The 15,211-nt window shown below is 38.8% G+C and overlaps 2 protein-coding genes across 7 annotated transcripts in view; one reads left to right on the top strand and one right to left on the bottom strand.

Annotated features, from left to right (window-relative positions):
* Nucleotides 1–6,474, top strand: part of LOC134528236 (origin recognition complex subunit 4) — a 26,951-nt gene extending 20,477 nt beyond the window's left edge. The window contains exon 8 of the mRNA XM_063361669.1: nt 6,458–6,474. The gene's annotated coding sequence lies outside the window, so the exon portion shown is untranslated. The remainder of the gene's footprint in view (nt 1–6,457) is intronic.
* Nucleotides 1–15,211, bottom strand: part of LOC134528234 (putative ammonium transporter 3) — an 18,477-nt gene extending 3,266 nt beyond the window's left edge. For 2 of the 6 annotated variants that reach the window (XM_063361665.1, XM_063361666.1), the window contains exons 1-7: nt 12,476–12,794; nt 12,079–12,364; nt 9,496–9,653; nt 6,509–6,650; nt 3,967–4,145; nt 657–788; nt 477–572 (exon numbers count right to left, since the gene is read on the bottom strand). In XM_063361665.1, the coding sequence (XP_063217735.1) occupies nt 477–572; nt 657–788; nt 3,967–4,145; nt 6,509–6,650; nt 9,496–9,653; nt 12,079–12,364; nt 12,476–12,599 (1,117 nt within the window). In that variant the 5' untranslated portion in view covers nt 12,600–12,794. Of the gene's footprint in view, nt 1–476; nt 789–3,966; nt 4,146–6,391; nt 6,651–9,495; nt 9,654–12,078; nt 12,365–12,475; nt 12,795–14,953 lie in introns of those variants that run through there. The other 4 variants (XM_063361664.1, XM_063361662.1, XM_063361661.1 and 1 more) reach the window with 4 other exon arrangements.

Here is a 15,211-nt window from a genome sequence, read left to right as displayed (position 1 = left end):
ATTGTTAATAGTTATAAAAAAAAAGTAAACAATATATTCTTTGATTCTTTCCCATAGTGATCTTTTTTTTGCATTGGTTGCAAACACATATTTTTTGCTTTTTTTAAATTTGTGAAAAAATTTCCAAATTGAAGTTTGTCCTGCCAACTGAACTTAAGCCAATTTGCTGTTAGCTAAGCATGTGATGATGTACATAGTTACAGTATGTCTAATTATATTTGGCTTGTCAATTTTTTTTTACTTTGTATCACACACATTTATATTATTGTAAGAGGCAACCCAAATGCTGATAGTTACATCAGGTAATATGTAACAACTTCACTACACTTGCGAATACAATTAAATATTCATTTTTTCAAAGAGTAACTATTGGATTTTGAATTGAACATGAATAATAAATAACTTGTTTTGATATTTTAAATCCCATTATTAGCGCAGGCGTGTATGCATTGTTAGTACTCTGCCAAGCTATTCACCTTTAAACAAGCCACTTCTGCCACTCGTCGTCTGCAGTGGCCGAGGATTGTCTGCGAACAGGCCGACCGCCAGCACGCCCCAGATGGATGCCATACCTGCATGCGGAAAAAACATCCCACGTACCAGCACACGTGAAGCTTGGCGAAGCCGAACCACGGACGTACTTGGATGTAGCTCACCGTGTACGGAGGAGGCTCCCACGGGGTCGTCGATGCCGAGCGCGTCGAACATCGGCATGGAGACGCAAGTGATGGCGGAGCCCACAGCGCCGATCAGCAGTGCCTCCCACGCCCGGTAGAGGAAGCAGCCGGCTTGCGAGACGGACAGACGCTCGAGAAAGAATAGACGAAGAGGCAATCGTGCACTGCATTTCACATGTATATTTCACCACTGTGGACCGAAGTGGCACAGTGGAAAGACACTGGACTCGCATTGTAGAGAATACTGGGTTTTAATCCCGGTTCAACGATCCTGATTTCAGTTTCCTGTGGTTAGAGACAAGATTATATCATTAATAGTGATGAAACCAAATTAACAGCGAAATTAAAGTGAATACACTGCCATTACGTTCATTGCAGTAGGCACAAGTTCGTTGCAACATCAAGCAAGAAAAGTTTATTATTAGGGTACTCCACCATGCAGACGGTGATGCAGTAACAAGTGTGCACATGTGTCTGAAAAGACCATTTTGTATTCAGGAAGAACATTGGTCGTAGAGAGCTTGTAAAGCTCACTGCGATAGACCGTAGGCAGTTGTGACTGCAGGTAATAGAGTGTATTTTCGGCGTAATCCAATTTGTCAGGGGTGCACCGGTGCCTCTAACGACGATATAGTCAACATGGTGCATATCACGTGTCACATATTACATAACATCGAAATGCAAGGCAAAAAAAATCAAAATGCAGTGAATTTCATCTTAAATACTTGATTTTATATATTAAAATATAGAATTCATTTCATAAATCTTTAGTTTATACTTTTATTTAAAAACCTAAATTATTATTTGGTGAACTATGTAAAGAAAAAAAAATTAGTTTCTATGTGAATTTTTCAAATTAAAGTAAATGAAAGTTGTCTATATAGCTGATTACATACATACATTGTCTACAGAGAAACATAACAAGGAAATGTTTAAGTATAATAATTTTGGGCTTTAGTTTCCTTATTGATGTCTTTTTTCATATTAATAACATTGAAATAATAAGACAGACACAAAAAGTAAAATTATAATTTAAAAATAAAATAAAATTGAAATATAATCTAACCACGCAATCGATAAAAGTTTTTGTTTAACTTACTTTTATCAATGTAAGTATGTAGTACATATTGGTTTATGCACACATTTTATGTCTTAACTACAAATTGTTGAATTAGTTGGTCAAATGTAATTGTGCTTTAATAGTTATTATTGTTAGATGTGTTTTAATCTTTGATGATGATAAAGATAAAATACACTATTTTTAATGATGCAATTTGCTTTTTAATAACAACTTAAAATCTTGTCTCTACCCTTGGATTCTTGAAATCACTTTACGTCAATGCTAGTATGGTTCCTTTCTAAAGGCCATGGGCGAATGCAAACCTAATATCCCTGCTGTGTGTAGTCCTTTGATATCATCTGTAAACACTTCAAACACTTACAGACTACAGCATGGAGAGATGTCTTGGTATTGTACCCCTTTTCTCGGGGTACCGTTTTACAAGGAAATTAAAAGGAAGTTTATATTATAGTTTTCCTTTAGTATAGTTTATTTGAGTATTGGTGTTATCCGTACGGCGGTATTTTTGAAATATTGGTAACGTTTTTCAGCGCTAGTGTCGCCCGAGAGCACCTGGTAACAGTTAGTGAGAATATCATTAAATAATTGTGTTTATTAGTTATATTTATAATGTAGTTATATATTTGCATTTGTATAAAACTATTTTAATTATTAATGCGACATAGCAAAGTTGGACAAGTGGTGATCGGGGTAAAATGAAACAAATCACGAGCACAGCGCGCATGCGCGCGAGGGAGACAGACTTTTTCCCCTCCCTTTTTTTGAAGGAGGGGAGGGGAGGCAGGCGATCAGCTGTTCTGGACGACGGGCCGGTGTGTGAGGTGGTCCGCGCGAAGCGGCCTCGCAAAAAAAACGACTTTTGCGAGTGTGGGGCCGGCTTGGGCAGCAAAATAACTCGTTGGTATCTGTGTGCAAGAGTAACTGTAAAGCTCGTCAAGAAGAGAGTCGCGGTACTATCGCGGCGGAACGAGGCTCCTTCCGGCTAGTATAGCCGTCAGCACCGACTGGCCTGAGGACCAGTGGGGTTTAGCGAGGATTCGCTAATCCAACGGAGACGACGAGCCGATACGTGAGTGACTTCCCTTGTGATTCCCCTTGTGCAACGGGGTTATGCTGCAAGAGATTGGTGGCAGAAATAATTACGTCAAGCCTGAGAGTGTTATTTTACGTCGGAGGTCTGTTTTTCCCCAGCTACATTTAACAACTTTATGATATGGACACGTGAAGTAAATAATTGAAACTTATGATGAAATTCAAATGGTAGAGACTCGCGTTGAACGTTTTAAGGGTACCCGCCCCCCGAACACTTGAGCACGTCGCGTAACAAGGAAGGTGTTAACTAGCTTGAACTTGGTTTATCAGAGATTTTAAATCACTATAAGGTGTCTATTGTAACTGATGTTAAGTTTAGGGTATTTTTATATTTCCTTATCATGTGCTGGGTATGAATAAATATATATATATATATATATATATATATATATATATATAGTTTATAGCATCGGGCCCGATTTAGTTAATATGTACCGGCGAATGCTTATATTCTTTTAATGCTTGTAATAGTTTGATTTCAGAGGTTCAGATTAATAAATAATGTTTTGTCGTACTTGCCGCAAAAGTTGTGCTTTCTCAAGCAAATTCCTTTCTTTCGCTGTTTAAATTAAGCCCTGATTTTTTTTGATACCCGTGTTGAATGCCGAGAGGTTTGGTGAACTGTGTGCCGTAACCTATTTTTCTGATATGTCGGATGGCGATACACTATACCAGGTAATTCCCGGCAGTTGTTCGCGGTTTGCGACGCTCCCTTGGGGCTTACGGGGGCGTCAGTATATCAACATGTCTGTTTAAGGATGTGCAGTTTAACGTATCTAGAGGTGGTGGTTATGTTCAATTTATTTTGTGTGCGTATGTCTGTCTGTATGTGTGCTGTCATGTTGTGCTGTGGTCAGCTCTATTAACGGTATCACGAAGCAGTTTTTTTTTGTAGACCATTGTAGACGGACGTCATACGATTATAGTGTTTAAGATGCAAACACTATCTTCAATTATGTAAATCTGTGTTAGTACCGGTAAAAAGGAGAATTATCTGAATGGAAAATGTTTCCAATTACATCTCTGTGACTATGATGGTCGGACCTCATATTCAAACCCTTTGAAATGTGAGTGTGGTTGTCTCGCCTGGGGAGTTGGCGAGCGTAGCGCACTCACCTGTGATGGCGACGAGTGACCCCAGAATGCCGTTGATGAGGACCAGAATGTCCAGCCGGCCCTGCGTCGTCACCAGCGAATAGGCCAGACCCATGCATCCTCCACCGAACGAGGCCAACATGGTCATGACGGCCGCGCGGGCCGCATACTCCCACTTGGCCCCGCTCACACCGTACGTGCTGCGGAGAAGGAGAGTTAGCGAGCGGATTCACTGAATAGTGATTACCTGTAGGGCGATCGGTTAGTTTCGCCTCTACCACCTCTGTTTGATAACTGAGGACATCTTCTACATTCTTGCATTCATCATCAAAATATTTAACACTGCTGTAACACGTTCACATTTTTACGATTCAAATTTGATATTTGAATGATCAGCAACTTGTTAACAGTCGTATGTCCATCTTCCTTAAGAGTACATCCTTATTCATGTCAACTTATATGAAACTGACATTCGACATGCAGTTACCAGTGTGAGGCAGGGTGCACATAGATGGAGAAGCCGGCTGCTCTACCCGAGGGACAGACCTGTCGTTCCGGCCAGCCTGAAGAAGTGCGTGAGGTGAGGAGAAGGGGTGAATTGGTGGGGGAAACGGGAGTACCCCGAGAAAATCCACAGGCCATGGCAATGTCCACCGTGTTTCCCACTCGCGAAGAAGTCGGGAATCGAACCCTGGCCAACTTGGTGAGAGTCAAGTGTTTTAACCACTCAGTCACCACGTCTCTCTTCTCTTCTTAAATAATGTACAATTTACTATTGTCTACAGAGTAATGAGAATTTATGGAATTGATTTACAGGTTGTTCAAGTGCAGGAAGGAATTTCCTGCGTTCTACACAGTTACAGCAAGACGTTTAGTTGTTGCTCTTTAGGTTATAAATCTCGTTAAAAGTGTATTTAATATCCATAACATCGGAAGGCTAAAACATTTTATGCAGTAAGAGGTTGCCCTCTCCATATTATTTAGTGAACAGGAGGTGGTATTATTTAAAACTACATTAACATGCTGAAGGACTCGGTGGAGTGAAACATTATCCTTGCGATAGTATTTTAATTTAGAGTAGTTTTTAATTGTTTGAAGGAGTATCATTCTTAAAAGCATACTTTCAAGGAGGAATTCAGCTAGGCAGCAAGTGGCTTACATAAACTAGGTATCTCAAATTCCGGCACTTAATACGTGCCTCTATGCATGAAGCACATTTATGAGTCATTTTGAACTGACTGTACCTATACTTAACCATCATCTCTGACAGATTCCTCTTAAACTAAGTCTCTGCTTTTTTAAATCTCAAAGCGCTTCTTTTCATAAAATGTGGGAAGACAGCACAAATGTTCCAGATATTTCTATGATATTGGCTCAATGTTACATTGTTTGAGAATGGAAATATTACAGTTCTGAAATGTATGAGGAACACTGTGTGCTGTACAAAATTTTTTCTATGTGAAAATTAATACACCAAACCAATAATATCCCTCAATACCATTTTCATGGTTTTTTTACGTCACACAGGCCCAGAGGCTTTAGGCAATGTGATCTTCAAGATTATAGTGACCTCAGAATCACTTGTATACTGACTCAGTTCTCGTAAATCTGAGGCATATAGGGTTAACCGATTTTTTTTACAGATTTTTATATAGTGTGGGCCAAAGGTCTTGCAAGATGTCACAACGAGGTTAGGAGCGTGAGAGGTAAGAGGGACAATAGAGGTAGTTGGGGAAGTGGAATACGTATCAGTGGGGTGTGGCCAACGAAGCTGAAAAACTGCCTTGGACGAGGCATTTTTCTTTAAGTGGAAAATAAGTTAAAAATACCTAAGTTGACCATGTAGTGCTTAACAAGCAATAAATATAGATATAAACAGCATCATTATGATGACTGATATTTTTAAAATGGCTGATGTGTAAGAGGACCGTGCCGAGTCTGCACTATTTGGTTCCAGAGGGCTCCGCCTACAGCGTGGCTCTGTTGATCCACTCTGAGCATTTCATCAGACTGCAGAGTCCAGGTCTAAAGACTTCTGGCCCACACTATAGTTGAGTGCAGGGCCGGCGCGTCCATACAGGCGAACTAGGCAACCGCCTAGGGCGCCAAGTAGCTGGGGGCGGCGCAGCACGACACAAAACAGCTGATATAATATGTTTAACGATTATTGAAACTAGATGAAAATGGATTTTTGTAACAGTTTGAAATGTTTATATTGATATAAGTAATTATTTAAAGTCCACGTTGACCTGTTTATGATTTGTAATAAGTAAAAACATAAAAATAAACACAAGCCTGCTTACATTTGATTGTTGACAAAATCTTAGGCTTACGTGATGTATTTTGAGGCAAGGAAAATGTTCTTTTCGGGTGTCCGGCCAGGGTGGGGGGGGGGGGGGGGGGGGGGGGGGGGCATTAAGGTTTTTCGCCTAGGGCGCCAATATACCTTGCACCGGCCCTGGTTGAGTGTTTATTTCTTCCTATTGAACAGAGACTCGGTTTCCCCCGGCAGACGTCACGCAGAAGGGCGTAGCTGCGAACGCATGCACCTGAGGCCACCGACCTTCCGGAGTTGAACCCCAGCCAGCCCCACCACAGCACGAACAGCCCCATGACTGCGTTGACCGGCGTGCCCGGGGGCAGGGGCTCCTTCCCGTCGGCGTAGCGGCCGAGTCTCGGCCCCAGCATGGCAGCGGACACCAGCGCTACCAACATGCAAGGTACGTGGGGGGACGGTGGAACATGCTCGGGACCACTGCCTGGCCAGATTAGCCATTTTCCTGGGTTATAGATTGCCAGCATAGTTTTAACGGGCATTATTTATTTATACATACATTGTTATATAAACATCAACACTGAATGAGTTTAATAGATGTGAACAACAGACAATATAATAATAACATTAAAATACTAATATATTATAAGAAAAGAAAAAAAAAAATACAAACCACATAGTAATATTTGTTGTTGGTTTTGAAAGCCTCGCAGTTATTAAAATTGGTTATGAGTCTGTGTAACATATTATTTCTATTCAAGAAACAAATAAGTTTAAACCAAATGGCTGTGAAATGTAGGGACTCTTAAAACACTGTTATCTAGCATGTATTTACAATTAATTTGAGATTAATAACAATTTTTTTACAATTAGTAAATCTAGATATATTTGCCGGTCAACAAGAGAAGGTAAATTCGGGCGAGGGAATTTTTTGTAAGTAATCATATTGATTAGTTTTTTTAATATTTTCATTTTTTTTTACTATCAATTATTATAATACTGTCCCAAATTATTGATTAATATTCAAGTTTTGATCTAATTAAAGACATGTAGAGTGATAGTATAGAATCAGCAGTCGTTGCATGAAAAGTAATGTATTAATGAGGGAAAGCATTCTTCAGGAGTTAGAGATTTTAGAATCAAAATGGTCATGGAAGAATAATTTTGAGTTTAAAATAATTCCCAGGTCTTTTAAAGAGGAGGATTTTGGAATTAATGTGTTGTCTAAAAAGTAATCGTTCTTGATTGTTAGATATTTCCTAATGAAGGAAATAATTTTAGTTTTTCCTTTGTTAAGTGCTACTTGGTTTGTTTTACACCAGTTATTAATTTCATTAATATTAAGTTGAAGTAATGAGCAATCATTTAGGGAAGTAATTTTTCGGTGAATTTTTATATCATCGGCAAACAGAACACCAGTGGATTGGTTAAGAGCAAGAGACATATATTGAATAATAAAGGTGACAATGTACCAAGCCATAGTGATTGATAGATAACCTATTTTTTATTTGGAAATTTAAAATTCTCAATAATATTTTTTCAAAGATTTTTAAAAAGCCATTAAGAAGTGATATGGGTCTATAGTTTGAATCCTTTAATTTAGTAACCCCGTTTGTGAATAGGTAATAGTACCAAAAAAAATTTGAAATGTGAAATGTAACCCACTAGAAAACAGGAAACACTACCGAAATGAAAACCGACAGTAATGATAAACTCTGAGAGAACTAAAAATGCCAGCACCGAAGTAATGTGACCTGGCGGAGAAGTTCAACAGTAGGAGTCCACCTGAAAAAATCTGAATGTGAGCTTCTTGATTAGTGCCACACTACAGAATGTGCTGAACTTTAGAATTTCGGGATAAAAATCTGTAGCTGTAACCTGTGCCCAAGACCTGCTAGTCAAAATGCTATAAAATGTGTGTTTGATTTCACTATTTACAAACTAAACAGGTTTCTTCAAAGGAACAACATATTCTAGGCATGAATCACATAGTCATTCTCTCTGCTCTTTCAGGGCTGCCTGGTGCGTAATAATTGAAACTTCTCACTTTAATAATCCACTTGAATAATATAACCGAACAATAAAGTACACACTGAAGATTCACAATTGTTACGAACATGGCGATGGAAAAACCTGCAAAGAGTCCTGCAGTTGTCCGACTCTTTCCCCCTCCCCCTCTCCGCCATCGAGTTCCCCACTCCTGAGCGTCATTCTTTTTGCAAAATTCTGAGGGGTCATCGCCGTCATGATAGCAGTCTTGATTGTTGATTGTTTGGTTGAATTTCTGACGCTGCAGTCAGTAAAGCCACTAGCTGTCTGTGCAAGAGCCTCCTTCAGCTGTAAGATCTCTGTGCTTAAGACTTAGCCACACCCTCCATCTTGAATTATTGTATTTTCATGACATTTTTAAAAAAATTTCAGTGAAATGCCTTTGTAAGTTTTACCATATGAGCACTGTATATTAAATTATGCTGTTAATAATTAACAGCATAATTTAATATACAGTGCTCATAATTTTTGCACTGTCTAATTCTATTTGTAAAAAGTCAGGAATATATTCTTAATTTAAAATATTGCCTGACAAATTATGTTATGGTCATACACTGAAAGTTAATTTCAGTTGTTTTCATAGCCAGGTCCCATTTTTATAAATATTTCTTTATAAAGACATGGTGATGAAGTTTGGTCAGGGATGTAAATGTGGTAGAGAGCGGAATGATATGTGCAATGCTCGCTGGTGCTTCTAGCGTGGTATTGCTTCTAAGCACAAGGCTCCTAACTGGCACGCAGTCTTCTTGTTGTGTATAGGACAACTATGAAATTTGAGCAGCAAACATAACATTAAATGGCTGAGAAACGAAGATAAAAGTGTAATGCAATTCTTTCGAGTGTTTTCAAGAATTTGTTCTGGGTGTTTCATTTCTAAAAATGTAGTCTGAAAATAAACTTTTTAATCATTTTCATCCTCCTAAAAATACAGTTTAAAAATGAAATACGGAATCAGAACTAACTCATCCACCCTCGGTATATCGTTAAATGATTTTTCGAAAAGAGACCTCACTCGGATGTCTTGAGCAGTTTTCAAATCGCGTGGTTATTTCGGGAGCTCTGCACACCGTATGTGTGTCTGGGTAGGCGGGGGCCATAATGACCTCAATGTAGACCTGGACGACAAGCAGTAATTCATCTTATTTGTTCTTTCCAGCTAAAGTGCCAAATGAACTATCAGTTCTGGGCAGCTCGTCACTGTTGAAGTGGTGTGGTCCCTCACTCACCCGAGCATCCCCCGATGAGATGCACGGGTCCAGAGCCGGCAATGTCCACCACCCCCATCTGGTTGAGGAAGCCGTGCTCGCCCCAGACCCAGCCCGCGGGAATGCAGTAGACGATCGTGTTCAGCAGGGAGAATATGCAGTATGCCTTGAAGTTGCACCTGGAAGTAGGAAAAGGACACCTTTTTAAAAATTTCTTTAACCTAGGTCTAGTGTTTATTACTAGGGACGAGGTTTTATGGTTTTATTTTCAGACTAATTTTGTTCTTAAAACAGGAATTTCAGTGTTTTTGTTTTTATTTCTTATTAATTCTTTTTATTCATAAATATAGCTTATTATTAAAAAAAATATTACACTTAAATTTTGATGAGACTAATTTTACTAAAAAAAATTTCATTTTTATTGATATGTGATGCACTTTTACAATATAATAATTGGTAATAAGCATGTCTTACTACTATGAACAATAAAAATAAATTGGCAAGTATTTGGTGCGTTTGAAATATATGTACCAATGCCATAATGTAAAAAAAATGAGTTACTGATAACAGTTGCAAGATTAAAATTAAAAAGTAACAATTTTTCCAATAAATTTAGTACATTTATACATTTTGATACAAACTTCTTGCTAAATAAAATATGTTAATTGAATTTACTATAGTAAAAGATAACATTTTTGTGATTTGAGTAAATTTTTCATTAAAAATACTGATTAATTTCATCTTATGTTTCATTTAGATCCTTTATATTGTATGAATTTGCATTTCGGTGTTATGCAGTGCATTAACAATCTTTTCAGAGTTTTTTTTTTATAGGTTTTATCACAATGCACCATATAATCTTGTCCCTAGTTATTACTGCTTGATTTTTTCAATATGTTTGCATGTCATATTTACATAATTTTGATCAAAGTAATTTTTATACATTTAATACATTCAGAGTGATTTTAACTCCAAACAAAAATGTAGTTTGGTGATTGCTCGTTTGAATGAGGAAGGAAAATATAGTACAAGTAGTGTCACCCATGGCTTTAAATTAATTTTAAGGGAGTCATCCACACTTTAAAAAATAAGTTTTGAAGTGATTTATTTTAAAATAAACAAAATATATTTGAGATAAAATATTCAATTTATGAATGCTTTTTTTTTCTCAATTGAAACCCGTTCAATTACTTAATCCTTCATTAATAACTTAGTGATAAATAGAACGACAATTTAAAAAAAAAAAATAACATTCTCTGCGTTTAGGTAGCATTTGGACACTGGTATAAATAGACTGCAAAAAAAAGTCTCATTGCTGTCATTTCATTGTGCAGTTTTGTGCTTACTGTGAAATTTACTAGAACCTTGAAATTTAAGTCATAGTAATTTAATTTGCACTTTTTGAAAGTTATGCAAATTGATGGTTTGTTATAATTTCCTTCTATCTATTTAATCACAGAATAGAGCTAGATAATCTGAGTGCCAGTTTTTCAAAAAATATAGTTTTAAATTTTAGGATAGTGTCTTTTTTTTATTGATTGATTTGTTAAATTTCATAATACATACATAACACTTTTCAGCTAACATACCGAGCGAGGAAGCGTAAAACGTTAGACTCGGATTAGATGGATCCCAAGTTAGATACCCTAACCTTTCATCCTGATTTCTTTCCTGATTTTCCTGACTTACAACGTATGAGTCCGAGTCTAATGATCTTGTTGATGAGACATATCTAAAAAAAAAATACCTACACTCCATGCTAACAATATAGTAGCTTCTACAACCTCATTATCGGCAATGAAAACACAACCGCGACTTGATGGGGTGGATTTCAGGAATAAATTTTCCTCCCAATAAGCGGAGTGTGGTGGTGCTGTGGAAAGACACCAGACTGACATCTTAGAGAGCCAGGTTTTCAGATGCCGATCCGGCCATCGTGGTTTTTCAGATATTCCGTAGTTTCCCCCCGCATCTCTCCAGGAAATTTCTGCAGAATACGGTCGATTCATTCTCGGTCATCCCTAGCCTGTGTTGTGTGTTACTGTCTCTGCTTGAACCACATGTCAAGTATGTATGAAAGACATGCTTACTATAACATGTGTGCAAACCAGCGTTCAAACAAACATCGTGCAAGAAATTTAACGTTACTGTATGCAAGTTACCGTCATCGCTGATACTGACCAGTACCACTGCTCCCCCGACCGCAACCGAACGACCCGAGACGAGAGCTCGCAGGCCCTTATAAGCACAAAAAAGAGGGCGCTGCGGCGGAATAACACACTACAGGGGAAGGAGTGGGGATGCGGAGGGGAAATCCGACCAGGGGAAGAGGTAGAGAAAAAGGGGGAAACGACGAAGGGAGGGGAAGGAATCGCTCAGCTGTACGGCGAAACAAGAAGCATATGCTTCTATAGACTACTTGGGAATGCAATTCCTGCCACTTCTGTGCATAAGGCATGATGGGCTATAATGGGGAACGAAATATTACAAGAATCCTTCCAATATGATCCCTCTGTAACCTCATGTAGCGAAGTTGCTGCTAGTTTATTATTCTGTCTGCTTGTAAAGTGAGGGGTCCGAGCCGTGTCCCTGCCAGCCCCGCACCTCTCCGCCATGGCCCCGGACACGATGGTGGTGGCGGTCGTGGCGAAGGACAGCTGGAACAGGAAGGCGGCCGAGATGGGGCCCATGAGCGGGTCCTCCACGGCCGGGTCGACCAGGAAGTCGCCGAGCGCGGTGAAGGGGTTGTTCAGCGGGCTGCGGCCGAAGCTCATGGCGAAGCCGAACGCCCAGTAGGTGAGCCCCCCGAGGGCGACGTCCACCACGTTCTTCATCATGATGTTCACCTCGTTCTTCACCGACACGCAGCCCGACTCCAGCATGCCGAACCCTGCGAACCGGGGGGGGGGGGGGGGGGGGGGGGGGGGGGGGGGGTCGTCATCTCGACGTTTCGTCGCAGGTTCAGCGCTGAGTCACGTCGCCGGGCAAGGCAGGGTCGCACCTGTCTGCATGGTGAAGATGATGAACGACGACGTCATGACCCAGTTGGTGTCCTCCAGGTTGAGGTTCAGGATGCTGGGGACGCGGGCGTGGGGCTGAGAGGCGTTGGTGCCGTTGCCTTCCATCGCACCGTCGCTGCAGCACCTCGCGTGTTCACCAGTGCGATCAGGCAACAAACAACACTCCTGTCACCTCATTCACTGTAAACTCAGTGTCATTTCTAGTAGGCCTGTGCCAATGCTCGATTTTTTGATGCAAAGTGAAAATCAAATTGAATGTTTAATAATAATTCGGGAAGTCAAATCATATTGCAAACATTGTTCTCGTTGTCTTTTTTTAACATTTGTAATATTTGAACTGATTAAGTCATTAACCAATATATAATGTCAGTCAATAAAAGTTATAAAATAACAATGCATAGTATTAATATTGAGAATTCATTAAAGTAAGAGTACCTTCTTTTGCTTTTTTGAAGTAACTAAATTTATTCAAGCAACACACATACATCACAAAAAAAAAAAATTAGAAATATTTCATGAACGAATCTTAGGCTTCCAATGTTTTAAAGTTGGGCAAAAAACCTGAAGCTTCACATCAGATGCAAAGTTTTTCACCAAACTGAATCTTCAAATAAAACAAATGGCAAATTTCCTGGCAAAGTCAAACAGAATATACCAGTATTCTATGGTCCGGCATATTCTGCTATCTGGCCCCAATCGAGCCATCATACCAGCCGCTTCCATACAGATGTTTTCAGGTTGATTCTGGTAGTTGACCTTGGCCTCCAGGTGTCGCATTACTGTGCTGCCGATGTTTTTAGTTTGCTCAGACTTTATCGTTACTTATAGTTTTCATTTCAGTTAAGTGTTTCCTGTTGTCTAGCTGGTTGCAGTCCACATTTCAGTTGTACAATTCTGTTGTGATTTTTTGAAGAAGTACAATGCTCATCGGATTTATTTTTTTTTTTACAGATCAGCTTATCACAACCCTTGTACTACGTATAAACTATATTGACATTTGATTATTGGGCCAAATCAATAACCAAGCATGGCCATAGTCCCAAACATTCTGGATCTAAGACTTTTCATTGTAATGGTTTAATTTTTTTTATAGTAGTGTACCTACCAATACTACAAAACAAATTGTCGAATGCATTTACCTATTGTTCACATCTAGTTCCATTGCATGAAACCATGTACAAGGATTTGTTAAAATAACTCTTTTTAAATTATCATTAAATTATTTTAAAAAAATCACATCCCCGCCCACCACTTTCTCTATTTAAATTTAATATTCGTTTTTGAGAATATTTTGATACTTGTATTCTAATTTAATTCCAACTAAATAAAACTTAGTAAATTGCAGGCTGCATTGCATCAGGCATCTTCAGGGTGGAGAAATCAACCGACAGCTGGAAGGGGGTAAGGCTCTGTGTATACTGCAAGCATTTTCTCTAAGCACCCTATCACGTGAGGCCTCTTCCTGTTGGCTCATGACTGACTGCTTGAAGAAGACTCTTAGCAAGTCTATATAGAGCTTTGCCACCTTCTAGCTCTCAGTTGACTTCTCAACTCTGAAGATTCCTGCAGCAATGAGAGCGAAGCATCGATATGATATACCAATTCGACGTGGCTCAATTTCAAAATAAAGATAATGCCTGATAATTTGTAATAACAAATTGTGAAGAAAAGTTACAGTTTAAGGTCATCTTGCAATTTTTGCAAGTCGTGCAAGGTCATCTTGCAATTTTCATTACCTTTGATTTGAGTTTGTCTTGTGTTCAAAATCGATTTTTTTCCCCAAGATTGTACATTATTAAAGCTCTCCAAAAGTTGGGCGGATATGAATATATTTTATAACATTAAACACATGATTATAAACTTTTTTTGTCCATTTTTGATGGAAAAACAAGTGGTGTTGAAGATTCAACAATTTAATTATTTTTGTAATCAAGGAGTTTGGAATCAATGTACCACAACTGACAGCGCATGGGTTCACTCAGAGCTCTGGGACAGCATTAGTTCATAAAATACCCGTAAGGTAATATACATATTGTTTTAAAAATGCAATTTATATTTATTTAGCAACTGTCACTTATTTCTCCTGACCAATTGTGGCCTAGAGAAGGTAAAATGCAAGGAATCAAAGATTCTTCTCTTTTAATTGCAACTTTCACAATATAATTAAAATCTCTTTTTCCAAGAATAACTTGGGGAAAAACAATAGTGTGCGACGTAACTCCCTTACCCACTCCACACACACACATACACACACTTCACAAACTTATGAATCTTGCTCTGAGCTGCACCTAGCAACAAAAAAAGTGGCCAGAGCTCTCCAATACTTGCACACAGCTTTCAGGTCCTGTTTAGTTGCATTGAAGAACAGGCTATTTGAAAGACATTACAAATATGACATTTTCAAGCAGCATGATATTTCATACTGAGATAACAAAAAAAAAAAAAAACATTTCACATACCAACAAGCTAATCTTCCAAGCCTTAGAGTATTTGATTTTTCAAGTTTTCACATCATAAAATTGTGACAGTGATAACAAAAAAAAAATATTGCTTCAATAGTGAAGCAGGTTCTAAGACTGTTACTTGCACATAAGGCACTTGTTCGCAGTGAAGACCAGGTATCGTACAGTGCGAGGAATCCACATGACCTCGAGATGGAGAAGACAGGGTCAGACTGGATGGCAAACAAGTGAATCATTCATGGGTCTAGCAGCGGA

This window comes from Bacillus rossius, chromosome 1 (genome assembly GCF_032445375.1).
Source record: "Bacillus rossius redtenbacheri isolate Brsri chromosome 1, Brsri_v3, whole genome shotgun sequence".
NCBI lineage: Eukaryota > Metazoa > Arthropoda > Insecta > Phasmatodea > Bacillidae > Bacillus > Bacillus rossius.
Note: the sequence above shows the minus strand (reverse complement) of the source record. Positions and strands in the feature narration are given on the sequence as shown.